Below are 21,958 nucleotides of genomic sequence, written 5' to 3'. Positions count from 1 at the left end.
GTTCATATTTTCCCATACAAATGCAGTAACCTATAATTACTGGACTGAATATTTAACAGTGCACATATAAAGGTGTCAAGTGCACAGAGGAAAGACATTTATAGATATCCCTGAATGGATTAAAAATCAAAACATTTGCATTAGTATAAACAATAACGACGTTAGAAAGTGATTTTTTGCTCTGGAATCCGATAGGACACAAAATACAACTTGAGCAGATCCAGTCATTACTTGGAAAGATTCGGGTAAATTAGAGGGTATAGTGACATTTATAAAGCAATCTGATAGTTTTGGTAACGTAAAAGAAATGGTTTGAACTATGCTACATTAAAACTAATAGAGTAGATGAAACAGAGACACAAATGTATAACATATCAATTACATTTCGGTATGTTCTTACTAAAGAATTCATCCAAAGCGAAGTGGTAGAGCAAAACAAGTTGAATTATTCAAGATGTCTATCCTCATTTTGAGGCAATTCTGAACAGGTGTTTTCCAATAAATTTTCCCTGTAAGACATTATCAACGGTATAAAGCTAATAATAATAATAATAATAATAATAATGAGGACTTTGTATAGCGCCTAATCTTTAGAAGCTGTAAGCGCTTTACAGCTTTAGACAACACCTATAAGATAAGAAACATAATAATATTATTACAAAAACAAACAACATGAAATTAGAAAAATATTAAAAAAATAAAAAACATGCTGAGAATATTTCAGGTAGGAAACATTATTAGGACTTTAAGTTTGTTCTTGCTGTCGAAATAAGTGAGTTTTGATAGCCCTCTTGAATGGGATCACTGTGTCTTTGTGTCTAAGTTCAGTGGGCAATTCATTCCACGTTGCTGGGCCCTGGTATGCAAAAGAACGCTGTCCATATGACTTTGTTTTCATACTTGGAATAATGAGCATACGATTGTCAGAAGAGGAGCGTAAGTATCTTGCTGGTGTGTACACGTGGGTGAGGTCAGATAGGTATGTTGGACTAGAGTCCGACAGTGAAATGTAGCACAGAGAACAAATTTTGTGTTTGATTCTGGATCGAATGGATAGCCAGTGTAGGGTACAGAGCAGCGGGGAAGTTTGCTCTGATCGTGGTACTCTAAGTATGATCCGACCAGCTGTGTTTTGAACTTTTTGAAGTTTCTGGAGTAGATATTGAGATGAACCAGACAGAATTGAATTACAATAGTCCAGTCTTGAAAGTACTAATGAACACACAAGTGTTTTAGTGGCATCAACTGAAAAATATTTGCGAATTGAGCTGATGCGTCTCAGCTCAAGATATGCAGCCTTGCATATGTTCATGACATGTTAGTGCAATGTGAGAGTACTGTCCAGAGTAACACCTAGGTTTCGTACTGATTGTGTGAATTTAATGTTGGCGTTGCTGATATTTATTGTTTGAGGTAAAGGATGTGAATGAGAAAGTCTTTGTGTTGTGATCAGAATGGCCTCAGTTTTATCATCATTCATCCGCAGCTTGTTACAAGTCATCCATGATTTCACATCAGAAATGCACCTCTCTACACCTTGGATGGTAGCATCAACTTCAGTTGGGTGGCTAGATTTGTATATTTGCGTGTCATCAGCGTACAATTGATGAGACACTGGATGATGATCTATGACACTTGAGAGCGAATGAGTGTACAGAACGAAGAGAACTGGTCCAAGAACAGGCCCCTGTGGAACACCACAACATAGATCAACTGGGCTGGAGTGTATTCCATTTGCAGATACAATTTGTGTCCTGTTGACCAAGTAGGACTTGAACCACAGTTAGGCTGTATCATGAATGTCAAATACATTCTGGAGACGGTGAAGTAATATATCATGGTATATTGTGTCAAATGCTGCAGACAAATCAAGGAGGGTGAGGACTGTAATCTTTCCGCTATCCAATGCAGAGAGAATGTCATTAACTACTTTTAGAAGAGTAGTTTCAGTACTGTGGCAAGGGCGATATGCAGATTGTACATTGCTAAAAAGACTGTTTGAATTTAGATGAGATACAAGCTGGGATAGAACAACCTTTTCTAAGATTTTTGAAATGAATGGGAGATTCGAACCTGGGCGGTAGTTCTTTAAATCGTTATGGTCTAGTGTTGGTTTCTTCAGCAGAGGCTTTACAATGGCAGTTTTGAAAAATGATGGAATTCCCCAGATGAGAGAGAGGTATTAATAACATCAGTTAGTGAAGGCAATACTGGATCAAAGCACTCAAGCAGCAGTGATGTTGGAACTGGATCAAGTTCACATGACTTTGGTGCACTCTTCATCACGATTGTACGTACGAAATCCATAGAGACAGGTTCAAATGCTGCTAATGGCTGCCGCTCAAATTCTGTATCCCATCTGTATGGTGACGAGTCAATTGAAATTTTGGTGTCAAGCTTATCTCTAATGGTTTGTACTTTGTCACGGAAAAAATTTGCAAACATGTCCGGAAGGTCGACTGGAGAGGAGGTAGTTGGAAGTGGTGTTGATTTGTTCCTTGACATTAGCTTGTTAGTAATCTCGAAGAGCCTTTTCAGCTGGGACTTTCCACGATCTTAGTAGTGTAGTGGGCTAATTTCGCTGCATGGACTATATTTGTGACATTCTTCTTAGCGACTTCATAGATTTGCTTTTGAATAGTGAGTCTGGTGGAAAGCCAGAGCCTCTCAGCTTTACGGCGGTCTCTTTTAGCAGTGCGAAGCTGGTCCCTAACACTGCTATACCATGGAGAACACCTTTGAATTGATACTCTACACTTGGTAGCTGGGGCATGTTTGTCAAGTAATGAACGCAGAATGTTATCGAGTTGTTCTGCGGTAAAAGGTAAGCAAGTTGTTAGGTTAGCTTGGATGTCGTGCATTAATTTGGTTCTATTTATCATACGGAGGTTTCTCTTAGTAGCAGATAAAGGTGGAGGGTTAGGGACTGATACGTCAAGATGGCATATAATGCAGAGGTGATCTGATGCAAGGTCATGGGATACCAGGGAGGACCGTAGAATTTTATCATCAGGTCTATGAAGAATCCAGTCTAAAAGGTGACCATGTTTATGGGTGGGTTGGTGAACTGACTGTTTGAGGTTGAAAACAGTAATGGAATCTATGAGTTTTGATGTATTTGAGTTTCCGGGACAGTCAAAGTAAAAGTTGAAATCTCCAAGGATAATCAGGTTGCCACCTATCGAATTTCCATAGTCCAGGAGATTCGGAAACTGCTCCAAAAAGAGAGAGTCAGCCAGCTTGTTTTTTCTACTAGGAGGAGGGCGGTATAGGCAGAAAAAATGGACTGACCTTTACTCCAGTGTGAGTGTGGTTTGGACTAGTTCAAACGATGTGTGGTCGAAACTGAATGTTGTGGTGTAGTTCAGACGTTTTATGATAGAATTCTTTGTGATGACAGCAATTCCACCTCCGCGAGAATTACGGGGGAACGACTTGATGGAGTAACCAGTGGGTGTTAGATCCGCACACTTGGGCTCATCGCCTGATGTTTTTAGCATTGTTTGTGTCAAAAATATTATGTCAACATTTTCGTCGTTGATAAAATTAACTATTTCTGTGCGCTTTTCCGGTGGTCCTACTGACTGGGCATTGAATAATGCAATGCGCAGAGGTATTTCTTGGATAGTTGACATAAAGGTTGACGAATTAATTGGGATTTGAATTAGGTTATCTAAATTAACGGTCGAATTTTTTTTAAATGTTTGTGCCGTAATAAGGGAGATAACTGGAATTCTTCTTCCTGTTCTACGCCGGCCAGCTTTGAAACAACGTTTCTTTTTTCGCTACATAGTCCATACATCTAAATTAAAATATAGATCTTAAGAAAATGTATTTTAAGCATAAAAGATCATATATATCTTATGTACAAGTATACAGACACATCCACAGCAATTGTCTGTGACCTGCATTGCTAAGAATAAAATGATTTCCATCTACTTATACTGCGTGAATTTAAATAAATGTCATAGTTGCACAGAGACTTCAAGATACAATTCTTACTATTTGATGTTCTTGTTATCACTGAGAACACATACTTTCTCATTTCTTCATCAGACCGGAATACATTATAATTTACAAACATGTTAGAGGCACCTTCCATTTTGGAAGGCTTAATAAAAACGAAGACTATTATTCGTACCAATAACTAGTTTTTTTCATACATTCACTTAAGTTTGTCCACAGAGGAGCACAACACATAGTGCAGCAGTAAGATCTGAATACTCTAATTTTGATACTCAATGAACAATTCCTGAATTTACGTGGAAGCATGTTTGTTCGAGTACACAAAAATCTGTAATGTCTCATCATATCTTCATCATCTGACCGATTGGATTTTAAAATGTGACCCAAATACGTACAGCTAGTGACATACGTAAGAGCATTGCGGTTAAGATGTACAGGGGATGGAGATGGTAATTTGTGAAAGAAGTTGACTTCAAAACCATGGATACCGATTTTTGTGTATTATAAATTATAGCATTCTCTAATGCGTGTTTTTCACATATCTGCAATAATTTCCTTAAACCTGCGATAGAAGGACTTATCAAAGACGTATAATCAGGATAATAAAATCTTGTTAAGAAATAACACATTTGGTGACAGAGGTAACTCCACGTGACTCTGACCCAGTTTACGATTTAACTCGTCTATGTATATATTAAATAACAAAGGGGAAACAACACATTCTTACATTGAAAGAGCAGGATGTTACACTTTCCTAGCGAACATAGCGTGGCTGATTGCAATACCAGTTAACTAGTGTATGAACTATTAGACGGGTATTTGAATATCAAGCAACTTTTAGAGTGTCCAATGATTGACATTATCAAATGCCTTACTAGCATCCAAATCTTGCAAACACTAGGCTGTCATGTTCTACATAATAGCTGAAAGCTTCCTTAAAGGCGTAGAGACATTAATCTGTTGAATGTTGTTTTTTGAAACCAAACTGATTATCGGAGTTTGTGACTTTACATCTTTGTAGCATAGAGCCTTCAAATATTTTCGAAATAGTTCTCTTAAGAGCTATATATCTCAAGTTATTTTTGGCTGTCAGGTTACCAATTTTTGCTTTTCAGGAGCAGTATAATTGTAACGTTTGCGAAATCATATGGAACAAAGTTATGTTCATACATCTAAATAAAATCATCAAAACGTCATGAAATCTAGAATCTTAAAATTTAAAATGTTCCACATATAAAACAAAATATTAGCATGGACATTTACCTCCTTTTTTATCTTGCTATTGCAGGTTAGATCTCAAATAGTGTGAGTACTTCAATACGAGCAGAAGGGGTATTCAATACTGAAAGAATACACTTCTTATTTGATTCGTTTTTAACACTACTTGACGAATATCACGAAATTATTATAAGGCGAGAGCTTCGAAATGCAATGCATTTTTATTCATGACACAAGTGGCAAGAGAAGAAAAGGTCATGCAGTGTTGCAGATACTGTAAAAATATATTAGAATTTTACGAAAATTGTTGAAACGTCTAGCAAACAGTTTTACGAGTTGACGAACGAGATTAGAAAACAAATATATCATAACAAGAGGTCGTATCGAAAGAACTGCTTGAAGAAGTTTAAATAATAAGGGCACAATGACCTCATTATCTAACACTATCGGGGAGTTTTCTTCGAAAGCAATGTTTATTTGTCTTTTGAATACCTTTCAGTAACCATATCAGTATTAATGGTTGAGCTTAAACCTAATGTAACCGAGTTACTGAATTTCTGTATATTGCTATTATATCCAATAACACCAAATACATAAAGATACCTTCACCACTTATTGCAATGGCTCATATTAATTCCATTACTATGATAAGCATTAGTTCCATCCTGAAGAACTCAATACGTTTTGGCACTGTATGGGTAGTTTTGTGTAAAATATGCTCTGTGCATAAATTGTTTACCTACGATGTAAAAATATATAAGAACTATAAACTAAATGGGTCGTAATATTAATTAATCTTTCAATCACTGTATCTTGCAGAAAGCATTATTTCTAACATGTTGCCTCTCATTCATAAGTACTTCGTAATCCCACGGCCATCGAAATCCATACATCTCCAGTTAACCTGTTTCGGTATCATAAGGAATCGTCAGCAACTCGGGAATCTTTTTTCGTAATGTTCTTTAAATACTGGATATATTTTATCATCAGGATTCACTTTATTCCAGTCATGAGGTCTCCTCGGTCATCATTTGGTGCAATGTTAAAATTGTTGCAGGTTAAGTTCAACTATTTCATATCTATGGAATAAAAATATCCTTACGAGGTAAAAGTATTTTACTTACAGGAAATCGTTTTAACCTGGATATAAAACGTGAAATTTGTAAACTACATTCAGTCAGATACAGTGGATATATTAGACATTCCACAACCATTTGTTGCTATCCATTCTGCACAGTTAATTGAAGTTTGTAAAAATGTTACGTCACGTGGTATTCTATGTATATTCAAATCTTCTCTTGTTTTGATTTTGAAAATGAAAAAATGCATAACAGTTTGCATGTGAAACATTGTAGTGTAGTTAATTTTTATTGAGTTAAAGTGTTTGCTTCATTGTTGACAGATGTATATTAATATTTCCATTATAATAAATTAAACTGAGCTGCAACACAAGGATAAGGCACCGATCTTGCTAGGTATGTCTTTCTTCTCAGATCTTAATTCCATCACATTAGAACGTGAGCATATTTAATTAGATACTGAGGCGATTACTTTAGGAGACTCGAATGTTCTTCTGAGGTCTACGCAATATGGTGGAAATATTTTTACGTTAATCCCAATATAAAGATAATTTTAAAAAGATAATCTAAAATTGACTCTTCTGTTGAAAATACATATAGCTTTTATATACTGTGTTACAACATTTACATGTAATTGTTATAGATTTCTTCTGTAATCTTTTCTTATCAGACTCTGGCAATTATGTTGATTTTATACACTCATAACGTCTCTGGTATTTTGGGTATAGTTTTTTATCATTTCCCTATCAGTACGTAATCGGCTGTTGCAATTGTAACATTTTCGTTCCAAATATCCAGTGTTAACTTCCATTTAATTTTAAAATTTAATTTCAGTTACGAGAAGATGTTAAGAAAAAGCTATGTGAAACTTATGTCTTCAAAATATGTAAGTCTACATATTGTGAAAAATAAAGTGGATGTTACATCATTCTTGTGATGCAAAATGCCTTCACATATCAAAAGGGTGTGCTTAAGTTTATGGCTAATTTTTGTAACTTAAAGGTTTTATGGATGTTTTAAAAGAGAACATGGAAAATATCGTGTCCTGGAAAAATATGCACTGTTGATTGCATAACCGTTGTCACTGTTGCTAAATCTTCAATGAATGAAATTTCAGAAGGTTAACTGTTACGTAATTGCATCAACTCTTTATATATAATTCTCATTTCCTTTAATTTTGGTCAAAATGTTTTTGACCAACTTGTAGTCTTTAACAGTGTATATAATTTCACTTTCTTTCACTAGTTTCAGTGAACATCATATTTTTAATGTAATCTCGTTTCGTTTTTAAGCCCTGTCAGTTGCTGTGCTGAGAGGATACTGCCAAGAATTTGGTTGCATTATCACATTTTCTTTGTGTACCATTTGTTTATTTACCTGTGATGTTTTGGGAAGTATTTTATGTTTTACCTATAAAACACAAATTCAGATATCCTGCATTTCTTTATTTCAAGTTTCATTTCATACTTCATAGTTGTCATGTACAAAATATTTTAGGGCTCATTTTTTCATATTGTTTTCAACTTTGTATATGTCATCTTGTTTCTCGTATAGAGATAATACCTGCTCGTAAAAGATTGTCTCTACACTGTCTACCTTCAATAATTAAGGTGGCGCTCTACAGTTTCGTATTTTGAATATGGGGGTAAGAATTATAAAGAAAGAGAATTTCCCCAGCTTTCCTCACTGGTTATACTGGCTATTTAAAAATAACCTTGTATATCTTAGGTATAAATGAAAGAACCTTTAATTCCCTTTATTTTTGGTGTATGATTATGTGGTATGCCAACATTCTCTCCATTGTGCATGTTTTAAATGCAAACAACTTCACCTTACATACGTCACTCTGTCAAAAGTACATAATAACTCGTGAGCTCCCCCTAAACTACTACTACTACTACTACAACTGCTACTACTACCACTAATACTGATACTACTACTAATGCGAATAATAAAAATAATGCAGTAAAACTTTGATGACTTAAACATCAATCTCGCGCGACTTTTCCGTAATTACTAAAACTATAGGTAAAGTGAGAAAAGTAGCCAATTTATAACAAAGAATACGTTTTAAAAAATCGGTTTCAAACATTATAAACTTACTTCTTCCAAATGTATTGATTCTCCTGTACCAAATATATTGAACGATAGGTTTTATCTGATTTCATTTTGCAAGCAGAGTCTATCTTATCCCTAAATTAAATCTGGAAATACTTCAGCCTTTTTCCGGCTTCATTGTTAGTGGAATACACACACCTTCTAGTCATTAAACATCTGTGAAACATTTTCCACAGATGGTATTTGCCTGGGGTAGATTCAAAATAATTGTTTGTTTTCCTCGAAACATTCAAATATTATTTTAAAATGTGTCTCTTTATGAAACTATACCTTGTATGCTTTCTCTCTTTGAATATTTCTCTATATTATGTGTCATCTAACTTTTTTATCCTTTATACTCAAACATATTTCGAAAACAAATAAGTAGAAATCGCTGTCCATCTCCGCCACTTGTAACGGACATGACAGACTCTTGTGTATGGATTTGTGTCCCTTGCTTGATTTTGCAATATGTAAGCAGACTATTCAGTTAAGCATTTGTTTTAAAAATTCAATTTATATCTGTTTTCACATGTAATTTATTCTCACAACTGATTAATATTTGTTACAACTGTACTTGCATGGTCGCACTAAAGAGGCATTAAATACTGCTTTTTTTAATCATATAAAATGGCGTGAAACATCCAGTGAAACTTTGTTCTTGATCAATTTTCTTTTATGTGTTATAAACAAGCGGACAAGACCGCTGGTTAAAACATGTAGCTTTATTTTCAACAATTTTAATGTTTCTTCAGTTCTTTTAAAAGTATGAGTGATTTAAGATTTACATCACATTTGACCATTCCATTGCTATGATCTAAAACAGTTTTACTTCACACACCAAGTACAAATTTGTTGCTTTAAATCGGTCTTTGTTTTTAAAAAAATATATATGTTTTGTCGAATCGTTGTAAAGTGATCCTGCAATGTTTACGAGACCTTCGAGTTACACTGTATCTAATATTTATCTGAATTCTAATTTGTCTATTTGCGCACATCAATTACGTAATGTATTCCTTCTTCGTACTGAACTGTTTAAACCATTTTGATATCAGGGTTGATGCTACTTATTTCAGTGTTTTCCTCATTATGTCTGTAACATAGGAGTGAATTCTTTTTTAATGCTTGACATTTTTATTCTCTTGAATGCAATTCCGTAACGCAACTTGCTTTGATAACACGTTTTTATCCTCCAAACTTGTAAAAGCAAGCTAGTATCATATCTTGTTATCGACATCAGTGCTTTCATGTTCACTCATGAAATATTTCTATCACTCGCCAAAGAGTTGTTGGATTCAATGTAATGTAGGTTTGTGTCATTATTCATCGTGCTTTTGCTATGTTCTGACGCTTTTACTATGTACCTGTATGATATAACTAGTCAAGTGTTTTTTTGTTGTTTTTTTTTAATTTGTGAAACAGCATCCACAAGTCTGGCCAGTGCGGTAGTAATTACATGGTGTTCTTGTTTTTAAATGATAGATGTGGATAAACAAGGTATGAGTTTTCCAATTTTTTAAAATGATTTTCGCAACACCCCGACCACTTGCTTGTTCAATAAATGTTAACTTTGGCTTTTAATGCTCTCGTTTCGTCCTATGAAGTATGATAAAACAACAACAACAAAATAGATGGATATTAGTGTATATAATTGTCCAACGTTTACTCTCCAATACTTACTACTACTACCAACTATTTTATATTTAAAATTGGATACCAAATAGTCTACTCATTATCTTTCTCCGGAAATTACTAGAATATCATCCTTCAATGTAGATGTTTAAAAAATAGCAAATAAATGAAACAAATTAAACAAATCAGAAAAATTGCATATGAAATGGATGTTTCATTTTCGCATAATCCTGAATACAAAAGGATAACAAGAAAGAAAATTCCACTGATATCACATACAAATGATATGATAGCAAAGAGAATTTTCTTGTCTGGCCTAATAAAACATTTCAACCTGGTTGGATCAAAAGACATTTGTGTAAAGAATACAAGCGTCTACTTAGGATGCTAAACAAGCTCAATATCACATTTCCAAGTAATATGTTTGGGTGTGTCGATTAATACTCAATAACCTGAAGACCACATTTTCAAGTAATATGTTTGGGTGTGTCGATTAATGCTCAATAACATGAAGACCACATTTTCAAGCAATATGTTTGGGTGTGTCGATTAATGCTCAATAACATGAAGACCACATTTCCAAGTAATGTGCTTGGGTGTGTCGATTAATGCTCAATAACCTGAAGACCACATTTCCAAGTAATATGTTTGGGTGTGTCGATTAATGCTCAATAACATGAAGACCACATTTCCAAGTAATATGTTTGGGTGTGTCGATTAATGATCAATAACATGAAGACCACATTTCCAAGTAATATGTTTGGGTGTGTCGATTAATGCTCAATAACATGAAGACCACATTTCCAAGTAATGTGCTTGGGTGTGTCGATTAATGCTCAATAACATGAAGACCACATTTCCAAGCAATATGCTTGGGTGTGTCGATTAATGCTCAATAACATGAAGACCACATTTCCAAGTAATATGTTTGGGTGTGTCGATTAATACTCAATAACCTGAAGACCACATTTCCAAGTAATATGTTTGGGTGTGTCGATTAATGCTCAATAACATGAAGACCACATTTCCAAGTAATATGTTTGGGTGTGTCGATTAATGCTCAATAACATGAAGACCACATTTCCAAGTAATATGTTTGGGTGTGTCGATTAATGCTCAATGACATGAAGACCACATTTCCAAGTAATGTGCTTGGGTGTGTCGATTAATGCTCAATAACCTGAAGACCACATTTCCAAGTAATATGTTTGGGTGTGTCGATTAATGCCCAATAACATGAAGACCACATTTCCAAGTAATATGTTTGGGTGTGTCGATTAATGCTCAATAACATGAAGACCACATTTCCAAGTAATATGTTTGGGTGTGTCGATTAATGCTCAATAACCTGAAGATCTTTCCAAGTAATATGTTTGGGTGTGTCGATTAATGCTCAATAACATGAAGACCACATTTCCAAGTAATGTGCTTGGGTGTGTCGATTAATGCTCAATAACCTGAAGACCTTTCCAAGTAATATGTTTGGGTGTGTCGATTAATGCTCAATAACATGAAGACCACATTTCCAAGTAATGTGCTTGGGTGTGTCGATTAATGCTCAATAACATGAAGACCACATTTCCAAGTAATATGCTTGGGTGTGTCGATTAATGCTCAATAACATGAAGACCACATTTCCAAGTAATATGTTTGGGTGTGTCGATTAATACTCAATAACCTGAAGACCACATTTCCAAGTAATATGTTTGGGTGTGTCGATTAATACTCAATAACCTGAAGACCACATTTCCAAGAAATATGTTTGGGGTCGTCCATTAATTATGTCAACAAAATGGGGGTGGGGTTGAAGAAGTTTGACAATTGTTGACATGGGGGAGGGGGGAGTTCAAGATAAATTGACGTCAACGATGTTATTTTTTACAATAAATTTAATAAATCAAAAAATAGGAAATTAGTCGGTGCGTTGGTATGGCACACACTCGCTCGCCCGTCAACAGTCCACCAGTTTAATCCTAAACCGGTTGAGCTCTTGCCAAGGAAGTCATAGTCTTGCATCATCATATTTGTTTTTATTCAATGTAGATTGTAGACTGTAGACAGATTTTTAAGGGAAGCTGTTGCTAAATTCAAAGACTGCACTGAGCCATAGCCATCTAAATAGTATAGCTATCTATGGACTTCTATTAAATAGCATCTATGTTATATGTATAGATGCTATGTATTTTGAAGTCCATGAGCTATCCCTCCAAGGATGGATAACTGAGCCTAGGAAACATGAGAGCTTGACTATTATACAGTCATCTTTAACATAATACATAAAATAAATTATGTAGCCTACACAAGCATACAACTTCTTCAACCAGATGCAGTAACCTTAATGCCTTACAAATATTGTACACTTTGATAAACAGACTCTTGTTCATTTCAGGCAAATGCCCCCCCCCCCCCCCCCATTTGCATGTGCTGTAAAATTGCTGTAGCCTATATACAAAAATTAACATTGCCCCACCCCCGAAAAAAAAGTAAGAACAAGTCAATAATTTTTGCAAATTGTAAAATACCATGATGTAAATTGTTGCCAACCGATTCGAAGCTCGTACTTTGAGATTATCGCTGATAGATTCATTCCACCACCAATTCCAGTCTGCCAAACTAGTGAAGGCCTTAAAGCACCAGATGCATCTGAGAGCGACTAAAACAGATTTCCATCTCTTTTCTTCAGTCAGTCTTTGAAAGTTGATAACATGCTACCTCGATCGGCAAAGGCATTCAAAATTCTTCCCTATGATCTATATTGTCCTTCCATTCATTTGTCGTTGCTTGAACGGATCTGCAGAATCTGTCACCTCTATGTTGCTTCGCAAGTCATGTTGAAGAAGCATGTTCAACAGCACCGACAACGCGATCTTGGGCCTAGACAATTACCACATGCTCCTCAACCGCAAAGAAGTCGGCCAATACGAGTGGCTGCCAAAAGACAGAGAGAGCTGATGGCAATTATTGCTCATGGAGAGATGTTAAGCGCAGAATGGTTAGATGAAGATGATGTTGACTTGTCGGGTGTATCGGGTCCACAAGAAATTAATGAATCAGCCACTATGCCCATTATAACAATTGAGGAACATTTGGCTTCCCCATGGGAAGATGATATAAGCTAGAATATAAACTCTCGATTTTTCATGAATTCAAAGTGTTATAGTCAATTTGAAATCTGTTAAACAAGTAAAAAACAATGTATTAAAATTTATTTGTAGACCTTTTAATTTCTATAATTCTATTTTTAGCATAAAAGCCAGCCGTATAAAATATTGTTAGTTTGGGGGGTGGTGGTAAAATTTTATTAGGGTGGTCACTGAAAGTTTGACAGTTTTTGACAAGGGGGGGGGGGCGAGGAGGGGGGTAAAAAATTGCCTAAAAATTGTTGACATAATTAATGGACATCCCCTTTGGGTGTGTCGATTAATGCTCAATAACCTGAAGACCACATTTTTAAAGAATATGTTTCGATCATGGATTAATCCTAAATAACCTCAGATCACATTCTTAAGGAAATTGTTTCGATGGGTCGATTAATGCTTAATGACCCCATGATCACATTTTTAAGGAAAATGTTTAGGTGGTCGATTAATGTTCAATAACTTCAAGATAATTCTTTTAATGTCCGAACTATAAAGGTAGGAATCACGTGTCAGTGTGCTAAACGTCAGATGTAGTGTCCGAACTGTGGAGGTAGGAGTCATGTGCTATTCTGCTAAACGTCACACGTTGTGTCCAAACTGTGGAGGTAGGAATCATGTGTCATTTTGCTGAAAGTCACACGTAGTGCCCGTACTGTAAAGGAAGGAATAATGTGTCATTTTGCGTAAAGTCACATGTAGTGCCCGTGCTGTAGAGGTAGGAATCATGTGTCATTTTGCTAAACGCCACACGTACTGTCCGAAATGTGGAGGTAGGAATCATGTGCTGTTCTGCTAAACGTCACACGTCGTCCCGGAACTGTAGAGGAAGGAATAATGTGTCATTTTGCGTAAAGTCACACGTAGTGTCCGTGCTGTAGAGGTAGGACACATGTGTCATTTTGCTAAACGCCACACGTACTGTACGAAATGTGGAGGTACGAATCATGTGCTGTTCTGCTAAACGTCACACGTAGTCCGCGAAATGTAGAGGAAGGAATGATGTGTCATTTTGCTAAACGTCACAGTTAGCGTCCAAACTGTAGAGCAAGGACGGCTGTGCCTCAAGCGTAGATTTACTTTCTAAAAATCTGAATGCCTTTATGTAGCTTAAATTAAAGCAAGGCAAAGGTGATATATTCATCATACATCAAAGGCTACCGAATATACTCTCGTGTAAGTCCAGTCCAACTGCAAATAACATACTCTCCGATCTGCCATCGCATCAGATCCGGGTCAATGCTGTTTGTTTTAGTGAACACATCTAACGAACTGCGTATCCAGATCCGTCAGCGCATTATGCGACGAATATATGGGTACGTAAACTTTGCAGTTGAACTTTACTTATAAGAGATTACATACGGTATATGGCAGTGTTATGCATCGATGATCATTAGGGAGTATATCTTAACAGCGGCGTCACTGGGTTGCTGTCACCCAGCGCGGTAAACTCATGGTGTCACCCCTCCAGACTTCCACCATGGATTTCTTCTTAAAATAAGTCCATAGTATAATATAAAAATAGGCACCAGACGCTCTGCAGACTGCATAGTGGCACCCTGTGCCTGCTAGTCATGTATTTAACTATGATCGGTTATCCGCTTATGAAATCCGACTAGACCGAGCAGTGTGTGCTCTGTAAAATTTGCAACTTTTCTTTTTGGTGTCACCCCTCTGAGATGATGTCACCCGGTGCGGTCCGCACCCCCCCCTCCCCCCCAGCGACGCCACTGTATGTCAATATGAAAATTTCACATTCGACCCAGAAATTATTAACAGGAGACTGCTATTTGACTAAGACGGTATTAATGCGATATATCGCATTCATTAACTAAAAGTACGCGCCAACCCTGGTTTTACTTAGCGGTGTAGCTTTCGATGGAATGTTTACCGCCATTTCGGTCGAATGCGGGTCAACGCGTTGGTCAAATACAACACAACACGTACCATAATCGGTCGCTATTTTTCAGTCATATCGCTATCTGCAGTGTGGCAGTTTATAGTGGTGTCTAGCAGTGGGGCATCATGCCGCAGACATGTAGCATGATGTCCCACCCAGTAAAATTATCCTGACACCAGGCCGACCAGTCTTAACACTAGCTCTTAATGCTGAGCGCCTAGCGAGGCAGCTGTGGGTACCATTTTTGTAAGTCTGGTATGACTCGGCCGGGGTTCGAACCCTCGACCTCCCGCTTCCGAGAAGGACGCTCTAACCACTAGACCACAGGAACGGTGAATGCAAATATATATATATATATATATATATATATATATATATATATATATATATATATATATATATATATATATATATATATATATATATATATATATATATATATATATATATATATTCAGCCCGTAATTATACTGGATGCAAACAATGTAGTTCATTTTAAGTATCGTACTCTGTTTCAACGTGATGACAAAACAATTCAACATGATGACAAAACCAAGAATCCACTGGACAAAATTACTTTATATATCGTCCTGTTAACAATGCACCCTGAAGAGAGTCAATCAAACCTGTATGAATTCTATACAAGTTCTTTACAAAAGTGTTTACTCCAAATATAGCATAATACAGTATAATGAGTATATATGTGGATCTAGAATAACAAGCTAATAATATGAAACATCATTGGAATCCATAATGATATAGAAGGTTTCAAAATAGATGGTGAACAATGTTGTTGTTTTCTTCAGGTTGGCCAAATCTAAAATGAACTTATAATGCTTTAGCAGACAGCAACTTTACAATGGCAAAAAAAGAAAAAAAAATTCTAATAGCCGTCTTTTACGATCAGGGATTATTTCCTCTTTCACGTAAATAAGACATTTTCTTTCTCCTGCTCCCCATTTGGTTTTGGTGGATGTTCGTTTTCTTCTTCCGTGCTGGTGCCATCGTCACACGTGGTGTTCTGTTCGTTGGAGAGGACACTGAGCGTTCTTTTCATGGATGTTGTCAGAGGAGGGATGTATTTTCGAGGAATCAGGAACGTGGAAAGGTTGAACAGGTCCAGGAAAACCTTGTAGCGGTCACTGAACGATAATAGCAATAATAATAATAATAATAATAATACAGCAAAACTTTGATCAGTGAAGTATCAATCTGTCAACTATTTCACAGTTACATAAAGGATTTGATCACTCTTAAAATTCTTCTCTAGCTGGCCACCTCTGAATATTATAACAGCCGCAATTGTAAGCAATAAACTAGTACACCTTTCCCTTTTTAGTGTTAATGAGTAGCACGTGACATTCCCGCATTCACAGTGCTGATAAAGCCCAGTGTTCTTGACTGTGGAAGCTTTATTCATACATTTACTGCAAATATCATTTACTTGCTCAAGCATTTAGGTTGACAGTGCATCCCAGTGAGAAAAATATTTAGCGAATTGATGGCCCAAAGTTTTAATTTCTGTTTTAATTTTTAACATTTCCTGTGCAATTTTATTTTTAGTTTATGTTTATCCAAATATTGTAATTCATGGTATAATTTTTGTTTGTCAGTTTTTTATTTCATTGTTTGAATTATTTTATCAAATTGTTTTTAAGAAAACTCTTTTTCATTTTAATTTTTTGGTCCTTATCAAACACATTAATTAAAACAGGTAACAATTTTAATACCTTCACTGTCACTCGTATACTTTGTTTTGGTTCCCTTATTCTCATACGTTTGTGAGAATATCACATCTGTATGTGCATAACTAAATTAAATATACCAACAAATAAACACACAGATTAATGAATTAAATAATTATTAATTTAAGCAAAACAACTTTCATTAAATGATCAATAAATTAAATTATATTGTCTGTGTTGATGTTAAATTTGCAAATGCCAGAAATACTTAAGCAACAAACGAAGAGACTTTCAAAGACTTCGTTTACATCTGTAGGACCCTTCCCTCTTTTGCAATAGAATTAATATATTCAATTAGCAATTATAAAGGTGAAAACACCTTAACTTGGCATAAACAGTCTCAAATAAAAATGTTTCTTTTCACAAATTGCTTATTTTACGAATAATACAAGTTAACATACACATCAACGAATTTTTCTCATCAAAATATTATTTTATAGTAAGTACATTTTACATTTTTAAGAAAAACATAAAACCATGAAAATTATCGAATGTCAATTACTGAGGCATGTCAGTCTCTTTTCCTTTTGCTGATAATTTGTAAATTTTCAGAATTCCTCTGCAAGCTAAACCTGGACAACTTCTTTTAATGAAATGTCTTGCTCCATTTCAATTAAATGAACAGTAATTGCGTGTGTGTGATTAGGATTTTTAACGTAGCTTTAACAATATATCAGTCATGTCGCTACGATGTCTGCAGTGTGGCAGTTTATAGTGATGTCTAGCACCGAGACATCATGCCGCAGACATGTAGCACGATGTCCCACCCAGTCACATTATCCTGACACCAGACCGACCGGTTCTAACACTAACCTCTTAATGATGAGAACCAAGCGAGGCAGCTGTTAGTAACGTTTGCATACGGTTTTCATATAGTAGTCGTAATTACTTGAAAAATAATCTTATGATTTTTATTCCCCCCCCCCCCAGCTCCCCCCCCCCCAACAAACAAAGGTTTTGAAAGTTTTAAACTTTAAAACAACCTTTTATTTCAGAATGATAAAATTCCATTGGAACAGTACAATCATTTTGAAAATAATATTTTTTCGACCGATTCATATGATGTTTTTTATATTTATCATTTAAGTTCTACAAACTATTAAAACACATTAGTGTATCGGGCCCAAATCAATATGATTAAGTTGTTTCAGTTTTATAAGGCTTGTAAGCAAACAACTAAATCGAGGGCTAACAATTATTTCATGTTGCCAGCTGGAGTATTGAAAAATACACAACGCTTGCTTAAGTTCAAGATGATAACATAACAGTAAAATTTAAGTGATAAAGGGGTATCTGATGTACAAGTCTTAATATATATGGAAATTGAAAATTAAGTCTGATAAGATGAAAGGAAATAATATATAACCTACTTTTTTTTTTAAAGCGAACAAGAATACGGTTGGTACATTAGAAGAAGACAAAAGTGATGACACGTAAAAAAAATTGTAACTGCGGTCATTTTTGCATGAAATGTGTGAAGAGGAAGGAATTTTGTTTGTCTGATGTATATAATTTTCTGTTACATGTTTGTTTGACAGTTTTTAACATTCTTTTGTAAACAAAGTAATGGCGCTGTTTTGTATAGGACAGAAAAGTCTTATATGTGACAGCGTATACGAGAAAGTTTTATACTCGCATCAAAAATGTATGATAGAAGCAGAAGTAAACAAAATACACCGGTGTTACATTATAATACTAACTCTGACATCTAATATTATTTATTTGATAACTTGTCAGCTAGTATCACAACGCATGAATATACATGATTTGACATAAGTAAATGTATTGATTAATGATCTTAATATCACGTCTCTAAACACCTTAATGACGGATTCCATAATTTAGATGATTTTTCATTTAAGGTTAACTGACGCTGTTAATTTGGAAATGGAACGTCTGTTATAAGATTCCACCACCTATCCAATAGGTTTGAATTCTATAGGTATATATGAACACGTCCGACAAATTTTATTGTACTTCGTCACTTCTATCGTTATGGTGTGGGTCAGAAACATTATCAGTAGCTGGTTTGGTTGGCTTGAACCCGCTTTAAAGTGTTTTGCCTACACTATTTTAGGGATATTTCTACTTCTCAACGGGAACTTACAACTCCGCTGTTTTGTTACTGGGGAGGGGTTGCATAATGTTTTGGTCATATTTACGTATATCTTCAATAATATACACATAATATCGATATGTTTAAAACAAAACCACCACCTTCTTTAGTCAGAGAAACACTCTCAAAATATTGTTTACTTTGGGCAAGGCATAAAGTCTTTTGCTTACATATTTTTTGGTAATTTCGTCATTTCGGTGGCGCTCTACAGTTTCGCATTTTGCATATGGGGGTTATAATTTGAAAGACAAGTAATTTCTCCGGCTTTCCTCATTGGTTATACTGGCTATTTAAAAAAAAAAAACCTTGTATATCTTAGGCATAATTCAAAAAACATTTACTTCCCTTTAGTTTGGTATATGATTGATGGGTGTAACATGGGTTATAGAGTATTTAGCTTGGCCTTACTCCAGATATGCACCTTTCAAAAAATATTGCTAGCTCCACTTGGTAATTTTCATTTCCTGAACGTCAGAGGTAAATTGTATAGAAAAGAGTCGATAACGTTTTTACATTTTATATATTTGGTAATTCATTCATTGTACTTTCAGAAGCTGGTATTGTCTAGTCTGGCAAAATTCATTTTCCATATTTTAATAGCTGCTATACATAGTGTACTTTATACTAATTCAGGCTGATTTTTTAGCACAAGGGAGCAGTCTATTTAGTTACCAGTGTGCTTAGATCGAGTACAATTTCCAAAAGTACAATATCCAAAGAAATATCATCCACATTACATTAATGTAGCATAGAGGTATATCAACATTCTCTCCATTATGCATGTTTTAAATGCAAACAACTTCACTTCACATACGTCACTCTCTCAAAAGTACATAACAACTGATGAGCGCCCCCTTCTATCTCTCAACGGCAACTTTCTTCATACATACAGCAGCCTTTTTTCTTTTCCCCAGCTGCTGTTTATGTTACAACAAAGTTGGAGCATGTGCATTCGTTTGTAGCGCTTCGTTTTAAGGAATTTTATGATGTTTGTGATTACATGTTTGATTATGGGAAGTCGGTCCTGGGGAAATATTCATCAGACCCAAATAATCAGCCAATTACTACGAGAAAACGTCCCGGAGTGAAGTATTAGTGAGTTTCTATGATGCCATCGTTAACAGCTGATGAATTCAGGTAAAAGCCGCACGAGTATCCCTGTAGCTCAATAGTCCATATTAAAATCTAATTGTGTACATTAATCGTGTAACTCCAGGTGCAGTATTTATGATCAGAAACTGGTAAATTACATAACTGTAAATTACATAACTGAATAAACGAGAAGGGACTGTTCCTTCGTCGGCAGGAACCGTTTATTGTTGCCATGGTGGTAAATGTAATCAAAGTTATGGGCGAAATGTGGCTGGAAACCATGATTTGACTGGCCTAAGGTGGCGTAGTAAAAGTAGTTCCCTGTATTCGGTGGCTTCAAAAGTATAGTTTTAGTGCGTGAAATGCTGACAGTACGTTACGGAAAGTTAATGAAGAGAAACCAAGCAGTTGTGCGGTTCATAGACAATTGGGAAGTTGTGAGATCTGTTATCTTGTATTAATTAGAGTAAAATTATTGTCAGAATGGACACGTTGGACTTTCCAGTTTATAGCAGTAGCTGTATATGGGTCTCTGGAATTAAGGGAAACTTATGACTTCTAGCAGAATCGTCCAGGGTTTGACATCGCTCGGTCAAGTAACCCCTTTTGCTTGTTACAATATAATGAAAACAGCCTCACAAATCACGATGGAACTTAAATTTTATAATTGTATTTATTATTCGCAAAAAAGACAAAAATATGAAACAAAAGTATTGTGCAACTTAAACATATATCGTCAGATCATTGGTCTTTATTTTAAACTAATTATTTATCCAAATAACCTCACAATTATAAATGTTAAAATCTGGTGTTTTAAAACTTTACAATCTTAAAACTTTGTAAATAATTTTACAAAAGGTGCATAATTCAATATTTATTCCGTAATGGAATATATAGATTAATCGTTTGGATACTGTCATACATTTCTGACAGTTTCTAATTATATAATTTTCCTTTCACTATATTAAATCGATTATCAATATTTAAATGGAAATAACACTGTCGTCTCTATTTTTTATGTATGTTCCACCAGTAAATAAGAAAGAACTCGTATTTACGTATATCGCTTCCACTGGCGTCTATAATTTTACTTTCACTTTGCACGAAACGTCTTAGCTCACTTAATGCAGTTAAGCGCATGCATGAAAATTGGCATTCCGAAAAGAAATCCCGTTGTTTCACACACTGGGATATGAATTATTCTATATCTGTAGGATACTCTATTCAATTTACGGGGTGTGCGACGGTTAGTGAGTGCATTTATTATATTATATTCTTTTCATATGTGCCGCACATAGGGGCAAGTGTGTGGGGGAACATGCCACACCCCCCACACCGATTTCCCCTCTAAACATGTTTTGGCCTGTATCCGTTAAACTTAATAGCTGACAACTACATGTCTGCCCCCACCCTCCCCAAGAAAAATTCTGTGGGCTCCCTTGATTTTCCTTCATGAAAGTAATAGAAAGACAGATCAACAAAGGAAATACTCTTCTACATAAAGAAAACGCAGTCCCAAAACACACATCCGCCTACAAGGAAATTTAATAAAGCGGACACTTTAGCATCTAATAATACAACATTATGATATACTAAGCTATAAATTGTATAAAAGGTGACTAGCAGGAAGTAGACTTGTATAACTTTAAACATTATTATCACAGTGGTTTAATGGATGCAGTTCATAAACAAGGAAGGAATTGTATATCCAAGCAATAATCATAAGGTGGCGAAACTGTTAGAGGAAAGATAAAATCCTACCTTATGGTGGATCTCAAATACTGGTAACCGGAAGATCCTCCTGTGCCCACTTTACCTCCGATCATGCGCTGTACCATCTGGACATGGTTATCTTCACAAAGAAAGTGTTATGTTTAGTAATAGACAGATATAAAGTCGCTTATGCAACGTGTAATGAAGTTAACTCTCAAAGGATACTGGAGCCATCAAAATTAAATAACTAAACTAGATTGCAG

At 35.4% G+C, this 21,958-nt stretch overlaps 1 protein-coding gene across 1 annotated transcript in view; it reads right to left on the bottom strand.

The window, feature by feature from the left end:
- Positions 1–15,590: 15,590 nt before the first annotated feature.
- LOC149796724 (tryptophan 2,3-dioxygenase-like) overlaps positions 15,591–21,958 on the bottom strand; it is a 44,235-nt gene continuing 37,867 nt past the window's right edge. Inside the window, exons 13-14 of the mRNA XM_089961370.1 lie at positions 21,744–21,834; positions 15,591–16,171 (exon numbers count right to left, since the gene is read on the bottom strand). Coding sequence (XP_089817496.1) covers positions 15,952–16,171; positions 21,744–21,834 — 311 coding nt within the window. The 3' untranslated portion in view covers positions 15,591–15,951. The remainder of the gene's footprint in view (positions 16,172–21,743; positions 21,835–21,958) is intronic.

This window comes from Sinohyriopsis cumingii, chromosome 6, assembly GCF_028554795.1.
Source record: "Sinohyriopsis cumingii isolate HCF-2022 chromosome 6, ASM2855479v2, whole genome shotgun sequence".
NCBI lineage: Eukaryota > Metazoa > Mollusca > Bivalvia > Unionida > Unionidae > Sinohyriopsis > Sinohyriopsis cumingii.
The sequence above is the reverse complement of the archived record's forward strand: the minus strand, read 5'-3'. Positions and strand labels throughout refer to the sequence as shown.